This window comes from Sesamum indicum, linkage group LG8, assembly GCF_026168435.1.
Source record: "Sesamum indicum cultivar Baizhima isolate 11 linkage group LG8, ASM2616843v1, whole genome shotgun sequence".
NCBI lineage: Eukaryota > Viridiplantae > Streptophyta > Magnoliopsida > Lamiales > Pedaliaceae > Sesamum > Sesamum indicum.
The window spans coordinates 23095167-23121242 of NC_142664.1; the positions used below are offsets into that span (position 1 = coordinate 23095167).

At 35.0% G+C, this 26076-nt stretch overlaps 3 protein-coding genes across 3 annotated transcripts; 2 read left to right on the top strand and 1 right to left on the bottom strand.

Moving 5' to 3' along the window:
- Positions 1-6615: 6615 nt before the first annotated feature.
- NEF1 (no exine formation 1) lies at positions 6616-12303 on the top strand. Its single transcript, XM_011088599.3, has 4 exons — positions 6616-7989; positions 9347-9918; positions 9997-10216; positions 10755-12303. The coding sequence occupies exons 1-4, from the start codon at positions 6730-6732 to the stop codon at positions 12105-12107; spliced, it is 3405 nt and encodes a 1134-aa protein (XP_011086901.1). The 5' UTR covers positions 6616-6729; the 3' UTR covers positions 12108-12303.
- Positions 12304-13822: 1519 nt separating this feature from the next.
- LOC105168497 (uncharacterized protein At4g14100) lies at positions 13823-15967 on the top strand. The gene is made up of 2 exons (XM_011088601.3): positions 13823-14412; positions 15445-15967. Exons 1-2 carry the CDS (start codon positions 13884-13886, stop codon positions 15627-15629), a joined length of 714 nt encoding a protein of 237 aa, XP_011086903.1. The 5' UTR covers positions 13823-13883; the 3' UTR covers positions 15630-15967.
- A 1538-nt stretch (positions 15968-17505) lies between these two features.
- LOC105168498 (Major facilitator superfamily protein) lies at positions 17506-20520 on the bottom strand. Its single transcript, XM_011088602.3, has 4 exons — positions 19758-20520; positions 19401-19618; positions 18700-19280; positions 17506-18607 (listed from the first exon to the last, which is right to left on the bottom strand). The coding sequence occupies exons 1-4, from the start codon at positions 20002-20004 to the stop codon at positions 17722-17724; spliced, it is 1932 nt and encodes a 643-aa protein (XP_011086904.1). The 5' UTR covers positions 20005-20520; the 3' UTR covers positions 17506-17721.
- Positions 20521-26076: the final 5556 nt, after the last annotated feature.

The window sequence follows — 26076 nt, forward strand, 5'->3', positions numbered from 1 at the left end:
TCTTTAAACAAACCAAAAAACAAAAAAAGAAAAAAGAAATTGTGGTGGGGGACTAGGAAGGACAAAGAATCCTCTTCAGGTAGGTCTTATCTTTATTGATTCTTGATTTTGAGGTCTAGGCATCACTCAGCAACACACATTGATCAGTCAAAGCAATCAAGTTGAGAAGTATTAGATTATTGTGGTCAGCCTAAAAATATTTACCAGCATGTGGTCTCAAAAAGTGAAAATTTCCTGCCCAAAAATGCTCAAAGAGGTTTCTTTATGTATAAATATTTGTTTTTTTTTCCCCTTTTTATGTCATTTATAAATATGGAAACATGTTGCACATATACATCCCCAAATTTGGGGGGAAATGTTTGATTGCTTCCTACCCGAATCAGTCAATCTTGAAATTTTCATTCAAAGTCTGTGAACAAACAGGAAAGCACCCAAATTTCTTGGCTCATTGTTTAATGTTCAATAATTCTATTTTGTGAAATATTAATTAAGTCCAAAAAAATACACAATTTTTACTTGATTATCTACCCAAATAGACGGCATAATTTTTTTTTTAAAATCATCATTCAATTATCTGTATATATATCTATTCTTTTATAATTATTAAAAAAAATGATAATTAATTAGCCCTATATTTCAATGGAATTTAGAGTAATTAATTTGTTGATCAGAGTTTGGCATTACCAAGGCATTCAAAAGTAGTTTGAGATGAATTAAGTAATTGATTTTTTAAAGTATTAAAATCTAATTCGAGCTCATAAATCTGTAATTTGACTGGTTTGGTAGTCCTCAGATTTTCAAAAATAAGCATGTGCTGGCAAAAGTCGAATACAACCATTAACTGGGAAGATGCACCTAATTAGTAGCATCAATAGACCCTTTTGCCGGATTGACCATCCTCTCTTCAATCATAAGCTACTCTACCCAATCTTTGTCCATTATTTTAACGCATAATTACATCGTTCTCTCTTAAGATTTAATCTAATTATATATAATTTTTTATTATTTATAGAATTATATTTAATATTTATTTGATTTGTTTTCGTTCAACAAATAAATTCTTTTTTTAGTTAATTTTTTTTTAATTTCTTGATATTTAACAAAAATCTGGACGAATATTCATATTTGTCCTCAATTCACTTATTTTTTGTTTATTGTAGGTCAAATAAACTATTTTACAACCATACTATCCTTATATATCTTCTCACGTTGAGGCATGTGATGAGGTATATTTAAACCATTGTTACTGTAGTTTAGTCAAATAGATTTGTTTGATAATAAGCCAATCCAGGGTAAATATCGATTTTCATTCGGTTTTTTCGTTCATATTAATAAATTCGATAAATTTTGACTAATAAAATGACTTATTTATTAGACGAAAGCAAATTTCAAAGATACTGGATGTATTTTTTCAACTCAATAGGAATTTATATGTAATCATGCAAAACTCAGAGGTGGACTATGTAATTATTCCTTTAATTATGTAGATTAGTTTGTGTATGAGGTGTTGTGTGGTTACCTAAAGGTTTTGAATTTACTTAAATAATCCTATTTCTTTATTAATTTTAAAATAAGTCAAAATTCGTGCCTGATTTCAACTCAAGTAAATATAGATTCATGATGGTCACCCAAACGTCTTTGAATCAATGGTTTATTTACAATCATATAGATCAAAAATATTCATAAAATTTCCAACTTTTTACTTAAACATATTCCAACTTTTTTCTCACAACCCCTCTTTTACATTGTACGTAATGATGTAGTAGATCTTATACATAGGTCTACTAACCACTTTTACTACGTACATATTAAAAATATGTGCTTGACTGGTATCAATAATGTCTTAGTCTAATAGTTTAGAAGGTTAAGATCCATGAACAAGTTCGAAATTATGAGTTCGGGTCCCATCAAATATGTTTTTATATGATTGTATTGATGTTTTGATTGAATAAAAGTTTATATAATTTATTTATTATTTTTAATATATTGATGTATTAGTTGAATTTCGACGACTATCACCTTAGGTAGGGTCTGAAAATTGGCATCTCCAAAGATGCGTAGAAGCAAAAAGAAGAATTGGGAAAGTGGGCCAAAGAAATTAAGGGGGAAAAGGAGAGTGTTAAAAGGCGTGAGAGTCCTACTAAAAACGTGGGTACGGCCTTTTTATCTTTTGATGCCTAAACCCAAAAGCGTGTTGCAGCGATCAAATGACACATTTGACTATGCTTACATTTCCCTCCTCCCGAAAAAGACTCTTTAGACCATAAAAAAGAAAATGCGACTCTTAAGTAAATGGTGGTGCACGTGAGGCGAAGCCTATAATAGGCTCTATGTTAGCTTTGGCTCATGTCTAGTGGATAAGCCCCTTTTAATTATAAAATATTAATAATAATAACTCCTTTTTTAATACTAACATAAAATTCATACTATATACCAAATTCTAAGTTTAATAAATATTTTATTATATAAATAAACATTTATAATGACTGGAAGCGTAAATTTAAATTTTATGTTTCTAATTATTTCTAAATTTTAGTTTTATTTTCCTTTTTTGGGCGAGGATCAAAATTGATTTATCAACTTTTGATAAATATTTAGTATTTTAATTAAAAAAATTCATAAAAAGTGGGAATCATAAAATTAAATTTTATGTTTCTAATTCTTTCCAAGTTTTACTTTTCTTTTTCTTAATTGAGGATTAAAATTGATTTTTCAAGCTCTTGCTCAAACTCGAACTTGTGATTTATTTTTCACAATAAAAAAATGCCACTATTAGGCCACTTAATCGCCCCTAGTCCAATTAAAAGCGAGGAAAGAAACATTTGAACCATAGGAAACATGCTGTTATTGACTATAATCTATACTAATATATATAAGAAAAGGTATTTTTTTTTTCTCATAAATGGTTGTTATGATACCGCAATATTAATTTTATTGTTATGCCAATAACTTTCTTTTTTTTTTTTTTTTAGAAATATGCTGTGTTGGTTTATATATATTATTTCTTATTCATAATATATTTTAAAATATAAAATATTATTTAATGTATGCACACGGTCAGAGACGGTATACCACAATGACTAGTTTAATAAAGGAATTACTGGTTAGTATTCCATACCATGGTACAGAAAAAAATATATTTTTTTTAAAATAAAATAATAAATTATTCAAATTTAAATATGAAAATAGATAAATAATTAATAATCTAACATTTAAATTAAACTAATTAATAATCGATGCAAGCCAAAATCGTTCGTCAATGAAGTCTTTGGATTCGAAGCCTATGGACTGAATCTTTGCAAACCTAAGAAAGAGGACCTACAAAAAAACTGTTAGCACAACAATAATCAAGTTAGTAGACAGTTGTAGAGAAATAAACTCAAGAAAAAATATTATTAATAGCAATGGATGCTTAAGAGATGAGAGAGTAATATTGCTTCTAAAAGTGTTTAAATAGTGAACTTGTATGTGTGCTTATGCCAGGAAACGCTACCCTTAATCGAAGGGGGGGAGGTCGGCTTTTATATTCTTAGTTCTCCCTCAATGACGAGACGTGTCTCCTTAGGACTTGGGTCAATGGTTGTTGTCAATAAGGCTCCCCCAAATCTGAAGGCGGTTGGCGAAAGCCTTCAAGAAGTCAAGTTGAATGAGGAGACCTGAGCTAGGTTCATGTCTCCTAGAGGATAAGGTCCGCATCCTAATGAGGTGTTGGGAAGTGAGTATGATTTTCTTTGTGCCTTAAGGTTGAGGTGGCGATTACATGACCCTCTTGTTCGTGCTGTACTAATAGCCTTCTAACACATGTGGGGTGTGGGGTAGGGGCGATACATCTGGCAGACATGCGAGTTTAAGGGACTTATCTCTTGATGGGCCAACGGGTCTTTGGTTGGAGCCCAACCTTTTTTGTATTCTATAAGCCAATTACGAGTTGGAGGCTATTTCCTTTTGGACTCCATTCACACAGTGGCCTTTGTATAAAATTGGGCCTTTACATGGACCAAATGCATTTTTTGGGACATCAATAAAGATAAAAATAAATTGAATATAATGACAAATTAAAATTATTTCATTAATTAAATTTATCTAAATAAATGAGTGAATCTTTTGGTTAGACACAACCAATGTTACTCACACATAAAAATATAAATGTGAAAATTATTTTTAAGTATTATTTGACATCAAAGTACCATTCAAGTAGTTTTACTAACTAATGTATCAAAAAAAATAGTGAATTTTCTGGATGAATAAATAATCATACGCATATCTAACTTTAAATAAATATAAAAATTATTTTCTTCAGCGACAATGAAATTTAAAGAAGCTATTTGTGTGCATATATGAGATTTATTTGGAGAACCTCTGTCTTTCTGTTTTATTATATTAGTCATTGTGGTCATCATACCTATGTATATATATAATAAGTAACTTTTTATGTTTTAAAATATATAATAAAATAAGAATAAAATATATACACCAACATATTATATTTTTTAAGAAAAGAAAGAAAAAAAAAACTCAAAGTATCACCAACATAATAAAAGAATTTGTACGTTGGTGTTAAAACAGTGTGGAGCCAATTTTGTAAAAAGGCAAAAAGTAGTAATTGTGGTTAAGTTTTAAAATTACTAATTAAATGTATAATTATTATATTTAAAAATTGGTGTGGATACAAGTTTATTTACTGTGTATAAATAATAAATAAAAAATATTTAAATATGAGATACCTTGATTGAAAGGAAATTGATTTTTTTTTGAAAAAAAATAATTATTATCAAAAGATAAGTGCAAATATTAACAAAAATACTATTTTTTTTAACAAACAGGTATAAAACAGTCTTTTTAATTAAGTTTATTTTTAAATTATTTTTTTCATACACTATCCAATTTATCTTTAATCTATTTTTATATTATTTTACAAATATTATTCATTTTTTAATTCTATTACAACTTTCAATTTTTTCTATGTCCGAAACAAAAATTTTCAACGCCCCTAAATGTTTGATGTGAGGTCACCAAGTGTCCTGGGCCGCTCCTGAATAAACATGGGCCACTGTGTCTTGGGTTGATTGGCGGTCCAATTACCAATCGGGCTTGGCCTTATTTCAGAAAATTATCGTCTAAATTTTTATTATTTCTTCAACTGAAATAAGTAAAATGTCAAAAAACCAAATATAAATACATTAAATTGCAAAATCTAATTACTAAAAATAAAGCTTATTAGCCTTACGGAATATGATGAGTAAAAAAAAAAAAAAAGAGTAAAATATATGAAAAGCGAATTCTATTACTTGAAGAAAATGAAACATTCTTTTGAGAAACGCGACACCAATCTGTCCCGGCAAACTAGTCTTGCAAGAGGAATAGAAGGAACGATGATCAGCATCCAACATGCCACAGCATTCCACTCTCCTCGCAGCAAGTACTCAATCAAGTCTGCCACCTTTAGGCCTTGCATCTGGGGTTTCGCCGGCGTAATGAGACGAAAGCTGTCTGGCCGTGGAGGTTAGTTCGCTCCACTGAGCTCCTGCTTTGACGATGGAACCAGCCTCCAACAAATCATGCCATGTAAATGAAACGTTATGTTTGATTTTTGCTTCTAGAAATTGATCGTGCATGGAAAGTATTTTGTTTTGGGAAAGTTATTGTCCAGGCCGAGGTTTGGCCGAATCAGATCAATTACAAAGCAAGTGCATATTTAATTGGTTATTTTTTTTTAATTGTGCACCAATCAAATGGTAGCATCTTTTCTTTCTATCCCAACGGGATGCCAGATTCTATCATGAATGCTGCTGCAGATTTCCTGCTTATTCCTTCCCACAGTATACGGCAGACAGTGATAAGTTTCTTGTGAGATGGAGCTAGTTGAATTCCCAAAATATTAGCTAGCTCCACTCGATGCTCAATCAGTGTGTTCTTGCTGACAAATATGGATGATTTTTGTGTGTGTATCAATTGACTAGAGGATCTGCCATAACTATGAAGTATCTTGTTGATGCAATGCATATTTTCCACCTTCGCCTTACAAAAAATGAAGGTATCGTCAACAAATAACAAATGCGACACTTTCAATGCATTACTTGCCTCGAATAACACCTCTATTTAATAAGAAAACTAAATGCTTCTACGCATAGAATGAACAAGTAAAGGGAGATAGAGTCTCTTGTCGAATATCTCTATCGGAAAAAAGTCCAAATTGTTGCCCCCTTTTTTTTAAACTAAAGTTAATATTTATAGATTAAAGCGCAATAATAAGGTTCATTCAGAAAATTTTAATGTGTCTATTATATTTTTTAAAATAAAATAATTTACCTCCTTATATGAATAACAACATCGCTCATATCATTCGTTTAGTGGAAAACCAAAAAAGAAAGAGAGAAAGAAAGAAAAAAGTTACCACCCAAACACTGGAATTTGTATTACAGACAACTATCCAAACAACAAGAAGTTGATAGAAATGGATCTTCCACGTTCGAGTAGAAGATGGCCCCACATTAGACCCAATCGACGGCTATTTTTTTCTCAAAACACATCACACCTCTCTCTCATGCGGAATGACGATTTGCCCCTCTAATTCTTCTTTCTTTCTAAATTTTTGTTTTTGTTTTTGTTTTTGTTTTTTTTTTTTAGATTAACGCTCAGAAAGTCTAAATTCACACAGCTATCTTTGACTCCCCCTTTGTTATACTCACTCCGATCTGATCAGGAAAATCATTCACCGCCGCCGGCCAAATGCTGCCGCCGGAGCTCCATCCACGGGCCTTCCGCCCGTACATATCCCCCTCCGCCAGCGCCCCCTCTTTCGCCTCGTCCTCCTCCTATAACGGCGACCAAAACCCTAACCCTAGCCCCACCTCTTCCTTCTATTACGGCGTAGCCGGTAGTAGTAGCAGCAGCAGTAGCCGTCGCGCCAGCTCCTCCATGAAGAATTCCCGATTCTCCCCTTCCTCCTTCGTCCACAACGCCAGAATTGCCGTCGCTCTCGTCCCAACCGCCGCCTTCCTCCTTGACCTCGGCGGCTCACCGGTGGTCGCCACCCTCGTCGTCGGTCTCATGATTGCCTACATCCTGGATTCTCTCAACTTCAAATCCGGGTCCTTCTTTGCCGTCTGGTTTTCCCTCGTCGCCTCACAGATCGCGTTCTTCTTTAGCTCTTCTCTTTTCTACACCTTCAATTACGTGTCGCTCGCTCTCCTTGCTTCCTTCACTTGTGCAATGGCGAACTTCTTAATCGGAGTTTGGGTTTCGCTTCAGTTTAAGTGGATACAAATCGAATATCCAACCATTGTGCTTGCTCTTGAACGCCTCTTGTTTGCCTGTGTTCCGCTTATAGCTTCCGCTATTTTTACGTGGGCAACTGTTTCTGCAGTTGGTATGATTAATGCTGCTTACTATCTCATGGTTTTTAATTGCATTTTCTATTGGCTTTACTCAATTCCTCGAATATCCTCATTCAAATTGAAACAAGAAGTGAGTTACCATGGGGGTGAGGTTCCCGAGGACAGTTTTATTCTTGGGCAGCTCGAGAGCTGTGTGCACACCCTGAATCTCGTGTTCTTTCCTCTGTTATTCCATATTGGCTCGCACTACTTGATTATTTTTTCATCTGGTGCTGCTGTTTGCGATTTGTTCCTCCTTTTCTTCATTCCCTTTCTGTTTCAACTTTATGCCTCCACAAGAGGGGCTTTATGGTGGGTTACTAAGAATGAGCATCAGTTGCGGAGCATTCGGTTTGTCAATGGTGCAGTGGCATTGGTTGTCGTTGTTGTTTGCTTGGAGGTTAGAGTTGTTTTCCATTCGTTTGGGCGGTACATACATGTTCCGCCACCGCTGAATTATCTTCTTGTCACCATTACAATGCTTGGAGGTGCAGTTGCTGCTGGTACTTATGCTGTTGGCATGGTGTCTGATGCATTCAGCTCTCTGGTCTTTACTGCTTTAGCCGTCATTGTCAGTGCTACTGGAGCGGTTGTTGTGGGATTTCCTATTCTGGTAGGTGTTCTTTTACATGCGCGTCTCTTTAGTTGTCCAATAATGTGATTATATCCGTGTAAGATATTTTTAATGTGATATTTATTATATCTCATGATGTTGTTTGTGTAATTTGTGCAACTAATATCTTCTGAACCTTCATCATCTTCAGAATACTCTTGTCCATTGTGGTCTTTCTCTGTGATATTTTGTTTGAAACTTTATCAATTGTGCATTTGTTTGTCTAATGTTGAAATGAAGTGCCTTCATCTAGCTAAAGATATTTTCTTTCATCTGTCTGTAATGCATTTCTGTGGAATTTGCACGCGTATATGCGGCTCATGTTATATGTTGACTAGTTGTCAGATAAAATACTATTTCAGTTGAGCTACCTTTGTTTTGAGGACTGTTAGGATGCTTATGTTAATTTTGTGGATTTTAATCAATTGCATATATGCTTGCCAAAGAACATTATCTAGAGAATGCTGGGATGGTTATCCTAGGATATGAATGTTTTCTTTTGTTTTAATGGCCAGCAAATGCTATGGCACAACGGTTTTTTGCCATTACATTACTCCAAATTATTTATTTCTGCATGCATTCTTTATCCTCCTGCTTATCTAACAATCTAATGATTACTGGAGCACCGTCTCTATCATGGGAATCCCTAAGAAATTTAACAAGCATATCTCTTTTGGTCGACCTTCTGTTGTTTACCTGTTTCAGCAAACCTTGACTTGGCATAAAGAAGTGAAAAGATGGTTGGACAAAAAAATGGAGCATCAGTTTGCTGATTGGTAACTCTTTTAGTATGATATGCAGTTAAAACCTTCCGTCATAATGCCAAATTTTCTGCTTTTGAGCGCAAATTTTATAAACAACTCCATGTCACTAGTCATCCATTATATACTCAGCAATGCCAAAAAGGAAACTTTCTCATTCCATAAAGTTGTGTAATGAGTAAACAACTAATAGAGGCTCATAATGATAAATGTTTAGGCTTCAAAAACTTTGGATGGATCAACACTGATACTTCAGAATAATAAAACAGCAGGCATGTAACTGCCAAGACTATATGCTGAAGTGGATGTGCATGTTCTGATTTACTTTATTTTTCCATTGATCTATCCATTAACAGTTGATCTACTTGCGGTCTCTGCTTTAATGCTTGACATTTTTGAAAGATTAGGTCGGGCAGGTTTAAATTTTTTACATGACCTGTCTTAGTTTTGCCGCTGTGCATTAGCCTAGAACACAAAATGAAGAGTTTTGTGAGAGTTACCTACCAGAAAGTGGAAAAACCTACTTTTACAGTCTCATGCATTCATGTTGTACTACTATAAACATACTGCTGAAAGTCTGTAGCTTCATTTTGTAGTTCCTTCCGCTCCCATCAATAGCTGGATTTTATTTGGCTCGCTTTTTCACAAAGAAGAGTCTGCCATCGTACTCGGCATTTGTTGTGCTAGGGAGCTTGATGGTGATGTGGTTCGTGATGCATAACTATTGGGACTTGAATATTTGGGTAGCAGGCATGTCATTGAAATCATTCTGTAAGCTTATAGTTGGCAGTGGAATTCTGGCGATGGCAATTCCTGGTTTAGCTGTTCTTCCACCAAAACTTTCTTTCCTGACTGAAGCTGGATTGATCAGCCATGCATTGTTGCTGTGCTATATCGAAAATAACTTTTTTAACTATTCCAATGTGTACTATTACGGGATGGATGAGGATGTGATGTATCCGAGTTATATGGTTGTTATGACTACTTTTGCGGGTTTGGCCATTGTGAGGAGACTTTCCGTGGACCACAGAATTGGTTCAAAGGCAGTTTGGGTTCTGATTTGCCTGTATTCTTCAAAGCTATCTATGCTTGTTATGGCGTCCAAGGCTGTGTTGTGGGTGTCGGCTGTTCTTTTGTTAGCAGTATCTCCTCCATTGCTGCTTTATAAGTACTGACAAAACCTTCTTTTTAATTGTAAGTATCACATTTTCTTTACTGAAACTTAACTTGTTCTATTGCCTAGCAGGGATAAGTCTAAATCAGCGTCAAAGATGAAACCTTGGCAAGGTTATGCGCATGCTGGTGTTGTTGCTTTGTCCGTCTGGTTTTGTCGTGAAACAATCTTTGAAGTCCTTCAGTGGTGGAATGGGAGGCCTCCATCTGATGGGTTACTTTTAGGCTCTTGCATCCTTCTGACAGGATTGGCTTGTATACCAATTGTTGCCCTGCACTTTTCTCATGTCATGGTACCTCTCCCTAAATCAATTTAATTGCTAATTTATGTTTCCTCCATTATCAATTTTGTGTGAAGCTATCAATTAGTTGCATGAACTATCCCTGTCTATTGGTAATCCTCATCTGCTGGATTTCAATTATGAGCAACTCTTACCAGTGACGATTATTGTAGAATGCTCTCTGTAGAAAAGACTTTTGAATTGTTTAGAACTTTCATATATCTATATCTCTGTAGTCTTACTGATGGACAAGAGCAAGCATAACTACCCCTTGATCCATGTAGTTGATATTTATTGGGGATATTTAGTCAACTTCTTTGCTTTCATTGTACAGCTGTTGTGTTCGAAAAGTGTGATATTTTGTAGCTTAATGCATAGCATTAGGAAAGTTCTTTCGGTAGCACTTCCAAGTAAATTGTCCTGTTCATGTTAAACAAAATGATTATGTAATTTCAATTATCTCTAAGCGCCCATCGCTGATTACAATTGGCAAATAGTAGTTTTCATTTTCACTATGACTAACTGAAGGTTTTACTGTTTACTTCTGCAGTCCGCCAAGAGATACTTGGTGTTGGTTGTAGCAACTGGTCTGCTGTTCATCCTCATGCAGCCACCAATTCCTCTGTCATGGACTTACCATTCTGACCTAATTAGAACAGCTCGCCAATCAGCTGATGACATTTCCATATATGGCTTCATGGCATCAAAGCCTACATGGCCGTCATGGTTGCTTCTTGTAGCAATCCTTCTTACTCTTGCTGCTGTCACCTCCATTATTCCCATTAAATACATTGTAGAGTTGAGGACATTTTATGCCATTGCAGTAGGAATTGCTCTTGGAATTTATATATCTGCAGAGTACTTTCTTCAGGCAGCAATTTTGCATGCCCTTATCATTGTCACCATGGTCTGCACTTCTGTATTTGTGGTCTTCACTCATTTACCTTCTGCCTCTAGCACAAAACTTCTGCCTTGGATATTTGCTCTGATTGTGGCCCTCTTTCCAGTGACATATTTACTGGAGGGCCAGGTGAGAATTAATAAGAATTTCCTTGGAGAAAGTGGAGTTGAAGATATGGCTGAGGAAGACAACAAGATTGCAACACTGCTTGCTGTTGAGGGTGCGAGGACATCTCTTCTTGGTTTGTATGCAGCAATCTTTATGCTTATAGCTCTTGAGATAAAATTTGAGTTGGCTTCGCTTATGCGGGAAAAGATTGTGGAAAGGGGTGGGCTTCGTCATAGCCAGTCCGGTCAAAGCAGTTTGGCTACTGTACCTCCAAGATTGAGATTTATGAAACAACGCAGGGCCTCTACTATGCCAACATTTACCATCAAGAGGATGGCGGCAGAGGGAGCCTGGATGCCGGCAGTTGGTAATGTTGCCACTGTGATGTGCTTTGCAATATGCCTGATCTTGAATGTGCATCTCACTGGGGGTTCGAACCGTGCCATATTTTTCTTGGCACCTATTCTCTTGCTGCTTAATCAGGACTCAGATTTTTTTGCTGGCTTTGGTGATAAGCAGAGGTACTTCCCTGTTACCATGGCTATATCTGCCTACTTGGTCTTGACTGCTCTCTATAGCATATGGGAAGATGTATGGCATGGAAATACAGGCTGGGGCGTTGATATTGGGGGACCTGATTGGATATTTGCTGTCAAGAATGTGGCCCTCCTTATCCTGACATTGCCAAGCCACATCCTTTTCAACAGTTTTGTTTGGAGCTACACAAAGCAGGCAGACTCAAGGCCGTTGCTTACTATACCCCTCAATCTGCCATCAGTCATAATAACGGACATTATCAAGATTAAGATCTTGGCGCTACTTGGAGTTATATATTCCTTGGCCCAGTATCTAATTTCAAGACAACAATATCTGTCAGGGTTGAAGTATATTTAGAAAGCTATACGTACCCTGTACAATATGTTACGAGAATTTTCAAGTTAGATTTGCAAGTTTGAGGGCTAATATACCCTAATTGTTGCTTAATTGACGCATGAGATTTTGGTAAATGGTCAGGTGCATGAGCTAAGTTAACTGCTGGAAGCTGTTGCATAGAGTTAAAAACATGAAATTACGTCATCCTTGCTCGTAATTCCATTTGCGTAATAATTTATCCTCTCTATTGGAAGACACAGATGACTTCTCATCCAGGTCCAAAAAAGAAAGTGCTTTATAAGAAGTCTTTTGTGCGATGAGGATAATAGCCGACTGTCCATCCTCTGGTGCTTTTCCTCATGTCTTTGCCTTCTAGTCATGTGGGTTGTTTATGTGGTGGTGCGTGGGTGCCCTCGCGCATACATATGCATACAATGCTCATAAGTGGGATTAGAGAAGAGTAGAGGGGAAGTTGAATTGTGCCTGCTGTATGAGATGATTATGGAAGATTTGAGCAAAGCAAGATCATTATTATATCATTCTGGTTGAACTACTCTTTTTGGCCACTGCTCGCCCCCCGTCTTTGGTTTGGTCTCTCAACCATCTCTTTAGTCCTTAACTCTATGCAATTAGTTTCCAAGGGAAATGAGTATATTGGACTGCCAAAATTGCCCTACCGGTTCTCACCCAATCAGACTGCAAAGTGCAGGTCGGATGATTGTAAGCTTGGGCTTGGACTAAGATTTTTAAAAATTACAAATATTCAGGGATCAAAAAATTACTTAAAATGGTTCAAATTAGGCCCGTACGGTCCTAATTGTTAATTCTCTAAGAATGCCTATTTATTGAATTGACTTAAAATAATTGAATTTGTAAATTTTTAATGAACCAATCAATTATATTTTTTTGTTGTCTAAAAATTCTTAAAATTTGTGATTATTTTATTTATAATTTTTTTTCTTTATGTTTTGATATTTCGACGAAATTTGCCAGAGAAAACAAAAGTTACTTGAGTTCGAATTGTAGCAATAAAGCAAGTTCATACCTAATTCTGTTTATTAGCTCTTAAAAGTTTTGGTTCACATCTTGAGTTTATCCCAATTACGTAATGCTACTATTGGTCTATCATTCGGCAAAATCAAGACGAATTTATTATTTCAACGATTATTAGTCTTGCACTATTTGAAAATTCTAATATTTTTATTTATCAATCGAGAGCTCATGAGGTATGTTTAATAAGTTAATTTAATATCATATGATTGTGATAGAACTGTTATACTCATTTATTATTTAATTTTTGAGTATGTAAATAAAATTGAATTATATAATTCAATGATTATATTAAATTTACTATAATTAAAATGCTTTTTAAATTGATCGATGAAATGGAATGAAAGGGCTTATTTATAGAAGTTCGAAATGTATTAATTAATGGATATATCCAATAAAAAAAGATGTATTTAAAAGATTATGATTTTTTATTTGAATTTACGGTTTATTTAATCTAAACGACATATTATTTTTATTCAATAGACACATCATTTCAACAAAAAAACATACGATTCAGTGCCATCAACTATCATTTACATGTCGTCAACTTGTTATATAATACACATTTATAATTTAATTTAATTAAAATATTTATTTTATAATTAATTTGATTCTATAAAAATAAAGTAATTTGAATATAAAAAAGTTGGGACAGCACAACTAACCCCATTTATCTTCCGTAGCAAGCCAATGATAGGCTTATTCCCTTGTCTTCACATGACCCGACCCAACATACTGTAGCTGTGTATGGTAGCTCTTCCCAGAAAACTGAAAAATATCAAACTCAAAATTCTCAATCTATCCAAAGTGATGGTTTCCTCTTCTACCTGCCTTCTCCTCTTTCTAGTGTCACTTGCGGTGGCGGCTTCACCTTTGCCTGCAATGGCGGAACCCCCAAAGCCAACGCCATGGCCGCTCCAATTCCACTCCATTCTCTTTGTAAACTACAGTGGATCGCTCAGCCTCATCGACCTCTGGTACGATTGGCCGAATGGCCGCAACTTCAACATCATACAAGACCAGCTGGGAGAGCTTCTATACGATCTCGAGTGGAACAACGGCACCTCATTTTTGTACACTCTCGATTCCAGCAAAAAGTGCCGCTCCGCTCAGCTGGAAGTCGGGATTCTCCGACCTAACTGGCTAGACGGCGCCGTTTACCTCGGCCAGGAAAATGTCGACGGATTTCTCTGCAACGTCTGGCAGAAGGTCGACTTCATTTGGTATTATGAAGACGTTGTCACCAAGAGGCCTGTCCATTGGGTTTTCTACACTGGTAATAAATACAATGTTGTTCTTGTTGTTATTATTATAATCATCTCATTCTATTATTCTTTAGTATTATTGCTACTGCTACTCCCCATTGAAGTGATTTTGCTGTTATATATTAACTTTGTGATTTTATGTTTTTTTTTTCTGAGAGCGTAGCCTTGTAACAGTTTGATTTATTAGTCATTAAAATATGATTTTAAAGAAGCGGTATGTATAAGGGGGTCTTTGAAGTCTAAATTGTTGAAAATAAATTGAAAAGAGCGTTTGATTTAAATTAAGCTGATTGAAGTTAAACTATTTTTCTACTGAACTAACAACTTTCTTGTAACTTGTTCTTATGCTCACTGAAAAAGTAGAAGCTATTGGAAACATCTCTTACTATTTTGAGCATTGGCTTTCACGATGCCTTGCCCGAGTACATTTCTCATCTGCTTGACTACATAAAGCACACATAGCAAAATCATAACGATCATCACTGTCTTCTTTCATGTATAGTAAGTGATTTGCCTAGTGCAAGAATTTCTGCATGAGTTCTATCGGAGCTGGCATTGCTGTAATACTTATAGGTTACTCACTAAGAACAACATTAGATTGAACGACACTCGAGGTTGCTTATTCATAAAAGCATAAACATTTGAGAAATATGTGGAAACTCAAGTATAGATATGCAAAACTTGTCTCATAAAGACATAAAATGGCTGTATAAATTTTTAGAGGCAGTCGACGTTTTCTTTTCTAATGTCACTTTCCTGCTATAAACTTCTGGCATAAGGATGAACGTGAGACTATAAAGAAAAGTAATAATATCAAATTGTCTGTTAGTCTGCACTTGATGAGCGTGTTCCTATAGCGAAATCTTCCGACCTTGGCGGAAGCCAAAGGCCAAGACTTTTGCCTTCATTGCATTAATGGAATCTACACAGATGTTCTTCTCTGTGAGGAATGTTTATTTGCACTGGATTGAACATGTCGATTTCTTGGTTTGGTTTCTCTGATGAATTACCATTGTTTTTTCTGCTTATCTCTACAATTGCAGGAAGATCAATCCATGTAATGACGTTTGAAGTGGGAGCTGTGCTTGAAGATGCAAAATGGCAGGCCCCTGTATACTGTTTTGAGAAGAAGAAAGATACTGAATCTGATCTCAAAGAATCTAAACTGGATGTTGGTTACTTTGAACCTCAACTAGAAAGCATTTTGGGAGGACCAATGCAGCTCTAATGTAACACCGCTTGTGGTATATTTGGAGTTCATTAGGTCTTACCACATTTGGCCCTTCTGAGTATCTGTACTGTTTAAACTTTCCATTTTTTAGTTTATGTATTTGATTTTACCCTTGAACTCGTTCATAATGTGATAGTTACTCACTATTGAAGCATTAGATGAGTTGGCGAAAAAGATACAACGAGCAATGCTACATTAGAATTGCACTGGTAAATTGATTAGATGTGCACAGTTTATTGTATGGGATGAAGCTTCAATGACAAATTGTAAAACTGTCGAGGCTTTTAATTGTTTGCTATGATATGTAACTGAGTGTAGTAGAATTTTGGTGGAAAGGTTGTCGTGTTTTGTGGGGATTTTAGACAAAACTCTCCCTATAGTTCCTCATTGGAGCAAGGATGACTTGATTGCTTCCAGTTCGGTGGGTTGAAATTGTGGAACCCAAATTGGAAGAAAATATGCGTGTGAGGGGATGATCCAATTTTTACTTCTACTTAATGCTAGAATGGAATTGAGCCTCGTGCCCATGAGGATTTGATTTCTTTGCCTCAATATATATATGCTTGTTTTTTGCAGATGATTGTAAATCATTGAATGAACTTATCAGTAGAGTGGTTTATTCTTGCTTGGACACTAGAGCAGCATTGAGTTGTGAACTTCAAAGAAAGGCAATGTGGATTTTGCATAAATGATTTAATGAACTTTTGTGGTGAACCAATTGAGTGTCTTAGTTGTGATAAGATTGATGATTCTTTTCACCATGCTGCGAAGAATTACTAGTCTTATCATAACTAAGGTACTCAATTGGATCACCAAGAAAGTTCATTCTTTGGAGTTAAAATTGCACAACTAATGAACTTATGAAAGTAATTGGATCAAGTGCACTAGTGTTCGAGCAAGAATAAACACGCTATTAATGAGTTCATTCAGTGATTCATAATTGTCCGCAAAACACAAGCATATGTCTTCAAGTAGAGAAATCATATCCTGGTTGGCATAAGGCCAATTCCATTCCCAACATTAAACAAAAAATTACATCGTCCCTGGTGCGTAGAATCTCTTCCAATTTGAGTCAAAATAGAAGTCCACAATTCCGAACTCATCAAACTGGAAGAAACCAAATCTTCCTTGCTCTCACGAGAAATACTAGGGAGTTTGTCTAAAATCGCACTAAACATGACAGCCTTTCCGCAAAAAATTGTAATACGCTCATCCAATCTCGTTACTATACAATCAAAAGCCTCAATGATTTGATTTGCCATCGATACTTCATTCCACATAGTAAGCTCTGAACATCATGTCAATTTATCAATGCAACTCTAAGATAACATTGTTTGTTGTGTTGTATCTTATTTGCCAACTCATCTAAGTCTTTGACAGCGAGTAACTATGCCATTTCAAATGAGTTAGTCTCCAACTAAAAGATGAGCATGTAACGAAGAATACCAACTATGATAAAAGAATCGCGAGGGTAAAATCAAATACATGAACTAGAAAATGAACTCAAACAAGACTTTTCAACTGTAAGATCGAATTTATGGGACAGAACATAGACACAGTTACAGCAACTATGGAAATTCCTCCTGTAGACCGCTAATCAGATAATAGCAGATTGAATTGTTAATGGATAGATGCAGTTTGAAGAGGTGGCGTTGTCTATTATAGCCAATTTTCAAGAGCTTGAGAGTCATGCCTTCGCGATCGTATGCATTTCTCGTTTAGCTTGCATGTTCTTTACAGAAAGGTAGAGAACTTTTCACTATGTTTGGTTTCATTTTTGGAATGTTGTATTGTGTTTTATGGAGATAGAGAGAGAAAATATAGATAAATAAGTATGTGTTAGAGATGTTGGACGGACAGTCGTAGAAAATGATTTAAAGTTTCAAAAATGGAAACTGATGAGTTTTTTCATTGAATTTGATGTGTAAATGAGCTATCAGAATGTCCATCTTTTTAAGATGCGGTGCTCGATTCAAGACACCAGCTGCTACTTCTGTATATGGAAATGAAAGCAGAAAGCAAAAACATCAGACTACAAAATCAAATACTAAGCATGATGTCTGCAGGCAAGCAAAGAAGACTAGATTCATTAAGGCAGTAGGTGGTCCTTGGTGCTTGGTTGAATACTTGTGTGTTCTCTTATCTCATTCACCTGCTTTGCTCTATACTGATACCTTCGTGCAGCTAACAAGAACACACAGAAATTGATCACACTCATGACTGTAAGGAGCCAGTAGAAATAATCAAAATGGCCGGTGTTTACATTTTGGGACAACCAGGATGGTTTTCTTTTCTCTACGTCGCCTGTCACAGATTTGACGATGTTGTTGAGTATGGTGGCTGCAAAGCATCCCAAACCACCAGCAACAGCAGCGTATGCAGATCCTATGCTTCTCATGGCATCTGGTGCCTCTTCATAGAGAAATTCCAGTAATCCCACAATGCAAAAGACTTCAGCAATCCCTATCAAGCAATACTGTATCAACAACCAGTATGCACTCAGGTCTGGCATAGGTGTCAGAAAACTGGCCTCGTATCCATGTTCTACGGCGTAATGTCTTCTATATCTCTCAAAGATTCCTGCCCATGCCACAGAGAGGATTGAAACTGCCAAACCGATGCCTACCCGTTGCAGCTGGGAGGCACCATGTGGATGGCCCGTAATTCGCCTGGATAATGGTACAAACACCGAGTAGTATAATGAGAGCAACAGGAATATACTGAGTCCAGGAAAGACGGGCATGCAGGTTACAGGCAGTTTCAGGTGACCCATGTGAGTGTTTAACGTGTATGCCTGCTGTACTGATAGAGTCAAATACTCAGTTAAGATGAGATTGAGCATAATGGTGCAAGCTGGAATGGGAACGAGTTTGAGAAGAATTTTTATCTCTTCAACTTGTGTCACGGTGCAGAGCATCCAAGGGCTTGGACTGACACCATCTTCTTGCAGTCTCAGAGCAGCTTTGTCCAAACATCTACAGGTCCAGAATGTTTGGAATCAGGAAACGGACGTTGGTGTACCCGATGGACTAATATGGAATGAAAACACAAATACACGGTAGTTTACCTGAAATCTTCTGTATGAGGAATCTTGCTGCTACCCTTGATGGCAGATCTTTGGCCTGGAAGCTCATACAAACCCACAAACTCACTGTTCTGGAACGAAGCATTTCTCTTTCGGAAGGCAGCAACTAGGACTTGTGCCACCCGGGTAAGGGGGCTGCCACCAGGCAACCTGTGCCTGTAAAGAGGAGTGCCCAGAAAGAAAACCAGATTGGACATGCCCATGGCAATGGCCAATGAGCCAAACGCAGAACCCCATCCATGTTTCATCTGGATGTAGACTACTGCTGTGAAAGCCACGATTGCCCCAACGGTGACTGAGAGGTAGAAGAAGTTGAAAAATCTGTCAAGGTGCTCCTTATAGTCCCTACTTCTTTCGTCGAATTGATCTGCGCCAAACGACGAGACACAGGGCCTAATACCCGCAGCTCCAAATCCCGTGATGTAGAGAACTGTGTAGAGGTAAAGCATCTGCCATGGTTTTGCAGGTTCACAATTGCCCAAAAGAAGGGCTATCTGATCACATTTATCTTGATTTGGCATAAGATTATTCATGGTTGCACACAGGGTTATTCCTGTTAGACCCTCCAAGAAAAAAAAATTACTAGCTCGATTAGTAAGTCTCACATGAGTACAGCAGCAATGTGAGCTGTGAAATGATGTTATAGATAAAAAGTTGCAGTCTAAGTGTTCAAAATCAGTTACCGCAAGATAGATTGTTGTGAATATGGCTATTGTCCAGTATCTACCAAGATATGCATCAGCGAGGAAACCACCAAGCACGGAGGACGCCTGTGATATTCCTAAGAAGTTGTTAACTGCATTAGCAGAACTCTCGAAAGGTCGATGCATAACGTAGAACATAAATGCCACCATGTTCACAGAGAGTCCAAAGTAAGCCATTCTCTCTGCCATTTCATTCCCTGGACAAATAAAATTGAAGGACTCACACAGAAGTACGGTAAAAGAATTGAAATCTCGTACTATATCTCAAGTTTATAGCTTCTGTCTTGAAGGTTCACAATCTAAAGAAACCAAGAAAGATGGAGTATCTGTCTGTACCGAAAATGAAGAAAGCAGCAATCCAACCACCAGTCTTGGAAATGGTGAACTCAGAAATGGGCTTTCCATGGATGTTAACTGGAGTTGCTCCACTAGTGTAGCCACCTCCAAGAGCTGTGCGTCGGTCGTCAGATTCAAGGAAATAGATCCCCAGCCTTTTCCCCCTATGGGATTCGACATTCGCTTCCAGGCTCACTGGAGATGCCTCAGGCAGAAGTTCAGGTGACCTGATTTCTCTAGCATCCATGCCTGGTACTACTATGGTTGCAGTAGAATGGACACACTAATATATATATTCAATGTGGCCTCTAAATTTGGTTTATCAACATCATATTCTTCATTAGTTGACTGCTGGAAATTATAACATTCAATGTGGCCACTAAATTTGGTTCGTCAGCATCATATTCTTCAATCTTCATTAGTTTGATGTCAAGACTGTTGGAAATTATTGCTGAATACAGCAATCTTAATGGCAAAGAGATGACCCCATCTCATTTATTGCAGCAGCAATGATGGTTGGATTCATCATAAGCAGAATCTTTTAAGACCTACTAATTACCAAAAGGATTAACAATTCTCTTGCCCACACATCTTGAGGAAATTTACACAGAAATTGAAGCAGAAAATCACAAGTATGAGGAAACCATCATACTTCTCAACAACTTGGTGACTTGATCTTGAACAGTATCATGATTCTTGAACAAGAATGAAGTACTTTTCAAGTAGAAAGCAAAGAAACCAAAGGTGTATGCATTGGCAATCATGACACTAATCAGTGAAATAAATGAGTGAGAGATACAATAAAGAGTGATCCAACTAACATGTGAAGCAAGACCCTAACAAATGGGAGGAGAACAGGATTAGCATTAATGGCAGCAGCTGAGCAGAAGGTGGTTGGCTGGCCACAGCCCATCTCCCTTTGGATCACAAGACAAAGCCTTACTTTTCCCTCCTCTTTTGGGGGTTGGAAATCAAAAGTGAAAAGTAGAAGACATTGAAGTTGGAGTGTTGGGAAAAAAAAAATTATTATGCACAATTTGACCGATAAGCTGCAAACGTTGATGAGAATGAGCATATAATTTTTAGCTAAAAAATGAGTTTAATTTAATTACTTCAAAATTATAAGTCATATGGTTGTCGACACACTAATGATTTATGTTTGGTGGTAACTTGGGGTTAAAAACTAATATTCGAGGTATTTATGGTGGGGACGAGAATTTTAGTGCGTGATATGGTGTATATAGTTATGGCGTATTTTGTGTATGAACAAATACTTTTATACCCTCATAGATAGTTTAATATTACTGATATATCCATCATTAAGCTATAAATAAACAAGAAAAATTAATTTCAACTTTTTTTTAAAGTGAAGTGGATGAACTTTTTTTTTTTATTTGAGTAAATTGATTACAATAACCAATATTAAATAATTATATCTAATTAACAACTACTATTAAACTAGAACGATAAATATTCGACATGTTGGTGGGGTCCCAATCCATGGCCTTATAGTTATAGTGCCTCAATTGAGCCAATAACACTAAGCCTCATTAGCATTTTTCAACTTATTTTTAGTAAAAAATTAATACTCTTTTATCTTAATTAATTATGGGTCGAGAATAGGACAGTCTCTTCATGTCTTTGTGCTAACATGAGTTGGGTTTTATGCATCTTTAAAATTGCTATACATACTTTTCTTCTTTAAGTTTTATTTTTTTGAGAGGGTTTTTCTACTTTAAGTTGTACAGAAAACTTTGGGTCTGAGCCAAGCTCTGATTTAACTGATTAACAATTTGTGCATGATGCTGCAGGCTGATGATTAGGGAAGGCTGTTCTTTTTCAGTTCATGAAGCCCAATAGTCCTTCTCTATTGGACATGTTGACTTGAGAAGTAACTTTTGGGGCCTAAACTCATGTTGTCTACATGAATCTTTGCTACTACTTTGAACCGTACGTCTATTTCACCGTGCAGTGATGGGGGGAAGTGGAGTGCTTGAAAATGAAAACGAGAGTTGAAATATTGCAAAGTGTAGAAAATGAGCAATTGTTCGCAAGAGAATGTGAGTTAGGTGAAATTGACTTCCTTGTGGATTACAATAAAATCTCTATTTATAGATAATTTAGGCAAGTGATTATAGGCAATTTGTATATCAACTGAATCCCCTACATGTTAGCTATCACATAAGACTATATAATGTGTTGGGCAATGTTGTTGTTTGATATATGGGTTTGTCCATGGATAATGCCATGTTAGTCGTATTTGATAAAAATAAGCTTAATAGCTTGGGGTGTAAAATCAGTGTTGGGCTAGTAGAGTCTGTGCTGATTAAGTGGAGGCCACTTCTTGGCTTTAGGCTTTAAAAATAATTTAATGGGACATCATCACTTCTCCCCACTCTACTAGTGCAAGACTAGTGTTTTAGTGTTCCAAGACTTTTGTTATACCTGGTATGGATTTGAACATAGCGCCCTGTTGTGCATGGTGGCTAACTGGCAGAAATGTGGAATCCTGCTTCATCTCTCTCTCACTTCATTTTGGGTTTACTAGTTGGAAGGTAGCTCATGTTGAACGTTTTCGATTGTTTCCTTCCTCAACTTATGATATTGCGTCACCCCTAATCACGGGATGTTGTCTCTTCTGGTTTGATTAGGGCCACTTGTGTTGCCTTCTTAGCTTCTCATTAACTAATAAACTACCACTTATCAAAATAATTAATCTATTCATTAAATTAAACTAATCATAATTAGGGGTGACTGATTACTAAGCTTTACTTTTTCTTTTTATTATTCCGTCTTCTTTTACAATATACAAACAAAATTGTCATGTGGGAGCGACATAAAAAACCTGGATTTAAAAAATAGATCAACGAAAAAAATTATAATTTTTTCCTATGACTATATAGAGTGACAATTCTCGTCCTGTTGAAATTCAATTTAACAATTAAGTCGTGCAAATTAAAAAGATCGGCACAGTTAAGAACAATATCAGTCGGAAAGTGCATATCAACTAGTTGGAATGTGGCTTCCACGCCCCACAAAATATGAGCGGAATCCTCAATTTTTAGAGTTCATATATGGTGCACATGCCACGTCCTGATCATATTTTATAGTTTTCAGATAATATTATCTCTAATGTGTTGGTAAAAGTATCCAACAATACATAGTAATGTTCCGAAATCAAATTAGATTTTAATACACTACATAACACTTTAAATATTATTTGGACATTGAACTTGATATAAGGAATTTATGTTGTACGTAAACTTTGAATTTTTGACAAGAGTGAGTGCAAAAATGCTTACCCCCGTGTACACCTTATATACATATATATCAAAGGCCACAAAATTTTCCGATCATATTTCTATGTGGGATAAAATCACTATTCTTTTTTTATTCAATTTGATCTATGAATTCCACTGTGTATTGACATTCATATTTTAGATTAATTGTTGTTATAAATTAGCAATATTATCATGTCAATTACAACATAATGTGTCATTTTTCTTAAATTACAGGAATTAATCGTCTAATTAAATTCCAACAGAATGAGAATTGCCACTTTAATTCCCTATAACTATAGAACTAAAATGAAAACTCATATTAGCGTATTCCTTTTCAACTAATGACATTTCCTTGTTGAGATTTTCAACCTTAGCTCTAAATTAAGAAAATAAAAGAAAAAACATAAAAAAATATGTTAAACTTTTTAAAAATTGAAATATATAAAATATATATACCTTCTTCTTGCTTAAGAGCTTGAGATAGCCCAAGCAAAAGAATTTTGTGAAAGAGAGAAGAGTTAATTATTAAATTAAATCTGTACATTCAGTACAACAATTGCAATGAATATTAAAATCAAACTTAAATATTAAATTTTCATAAATTTAAAGGAAAAAAATACAAACAATCCTTTTACGATATTGCAAATGAGCAAATTACTATTTTATAAAGAAAAAAAATAGCAATTTACCTCCCTGTATTTTTAAAAATTCAATAATTTACCTCCTGTGTTTTAAAAGTGCAATAATTTACCCCCCATATATTTTTCAAAATGAATTAATTTATGTTCTTTGACAAGGAAAGTAGATTGCTTCATCTTAGAAAATACAGAGTAAACTGCTATTATTTTTTTGTAGGGGTAATCTGCTCATTTACAATATCATAGGAATGTAAACTGCATTAAATCCTAAATTTAAAATATACACATAATGTTAACTTATATAAGGAGGTTTAATTTTAACGTAATTTTTAACCACAAGATATGAACTATTTTAAGGCCTCATGACTATAAAATTATAGTAGTTATGTATCTACTTTCATTAGAAAAATAATGACTATTGACTATAATTTTAATAGTTTGTAGACTAAAATCCATAGTAAATATTTTTTATTGACCACAATTAAATAAAATCGATGCAAAAATATAGATTTTCCACCAAGAAAAAGTTATTTGTATTAACCACCCTCGTAGATACCACAGACAACAAGCGTTGCATGACCGTGTTCAATGACTATTTGTTCAACTATTTTATTTTTTACCATGGTAAATAGCCATGGTTAAATATTATATTTTTTTGTGGTGTTTATTGGTTTTATACGATTTTGATCTTGTGACTATAGGTACTTGTATATTTGGTTCTTCAACAAGTGAAATTTGCAATTTAGTCTATCATTTTCATAGATTTAGCAAAATAAGTACACATCTTTTCGAGAAAAAAAGGTTCTAAATATACCGAAAATTGGCATATGCAAGTCATAGCCGACTTAAATTTGAGGACATATATAACTTGCACTTGTAATTTTCTGATTACTTCTCAAATCACTAACATAGTATATCCTTAAATCACAAAATTTATAAAAATAACGAATCAAATCGTAAATTTTATTTCTTAACATATCAAAATACTAAATATGTATAGTTAAATTATTAAAATTGCAATATATAAAACCTACTTTAAATATAGTTGTTGGATAATTATTGATATCTTATAGATAATTAGTATGTTAATTATTATAATTAACAATAATTAGGGTATAATTATAATTTATTTATTAAAATAATAAAAAATCATACCGTTGAAATGCAGATGGTTTCAACTCCGCGGCCCGTCCGTGTTCATTTGCAGATCTTTATTTATTTTTTTTCCAAAATTGTAGGTCAGATTCTCTCTTTATTATTTATTTATTTCCATCTGTACTATGTTACATGAGCGACTCGTTTCAATGGCCGGTGATCATTAAACAACATTCTCATCTAAAAGTTTAAATTGCTATAAAAAAAATTATTTATTATTTAGGGGATGTTCGCAAGTGATGAAAAATAAATATTTATCAGTTTATTGTTGAAATGAGTGCTTTTATTTTACAGCTTCTATTTATGAACTGCTTAAATTAAGTTGATTTAAGTTAAGAGCTATAAGCAGTTCTCTACTAATTTCTACAATTTATTGGTAAAACTGCAAAATAGTTTTCCAAACACTTTAATTTCAATTTTCGTTTTTTACTTATAATTTTTGTTTTCAAATAGTTCTACTATTTACTTATAACTTTTCTTGCAATTAATTCCCATCACAAAAGCATAAGTTATTGCAAACACCCATTTAATACCTAAGCAGTTATTTCTTTTATAAATGACTGGCAACAAATATTCGAACTCATCCACTTGTTTGGCAACTCTCAACTTCAACTTTTTTTCACTTTTCATTTTTGTTTTCAAAAACCTCTCAATTTTACCTTCTGTTTGATTTACAATTTATTCTCATGACAAAAGTAAAAGCTACTGCAAACAGCCCATTAATCTTAACAATGATATCTTTTTTACAAATGACTGACAATAAAATTCGAACTCAAACCTCTTATTTGTCCTAAATCTAATACTATTTGTACTGTCAATGAGACCTAGCTCAATTGACGAAACTGATGCCCTGTGATCTTAAAGGTCATTGATTCGAACCCTGTCATGTGCGTATGATGTTGTCTACTACAGAAATTGTTGTCTACCTAAAAGTAGGTGTTGTTGATCGCTTTTACTTAAAAAAAAAAAAAAATACAATTTCTATCAGAGAAAAAAAATTATCTAATATTTAATATTTTAACAATTATATAACATGATTAGTACACTTAATCAACACAGACAAATAAAATAGAGTAAATGTTCTACTTTTGGTACTGTCAAGATTACTTTAATTTCATTGTATAGTATACGATATTATTCATGTACGGAGAATGAAGAACTCTTCCATAAAATCATTTTTATTCTGAATTTTCATTTATAATAGTGAAAATGAACAAAATAATTGTTTTCGGGGTGTTGTTTCCA

Bases quoted from the DNA above. Each gene is read 5' to 3' on its own strand.
- NEF1 (XM_011088599.3), top strand. From the start codon at position 6,730: ATGCTGCCGCCGGAGCTCCATCCACGGGCCTTCCGCCCGTACATATCC. The intron at 7,990-9,346 runs GTAGGTGTTCTT...TTCATTTTGTAG, and splicing joins TTGTGGGATTTCCTATTCTG to TTCCTTCCGCTCCCATCAAT. The intron at 10,217-10,754 runs GTACCTCTCCCT...TTACTTCTGCAG, and splicing joins TGCACTTTTCTCATGTCATG to TCCGCCAAGAGATACTTGGT.
- LOC105168497 (XM_011088601.3), top strand. From the start codon at position 13,884: ATGGTAGCTCTTCCCAGAAAACTGAAAAATATCAAACTCAAAATTCTC. The intron at 14,413-15,444 runs GTAATAAATACA...CTACAATTGCAG, and splicing joins CCATTGGGTTTTCTACACTG to GAAGATCAATCCATGTAATG.
- LOC105168498 (XM_011088602.3), bottom strand. From the start codon at position 20,004: ATGGATGCTAGAGAAATCAGGTCACCTGAACTTCTGCCTGAGGCATCT. The intron at 19,619-19,757 runs GTACAGACAGAT...TTATTTGTCCAG, and splicing joins TGCTGCTTTCTTCATTTTCG to GGAATGAAATGGCAGAGAGA. The intron at 19,281-19,400 runs GTAACTGATTTT...TTTTTCTTGGAG, and splicing joins TCACAACAATCTATCTTGCG to GGTCTAACAGGAATAACCCT.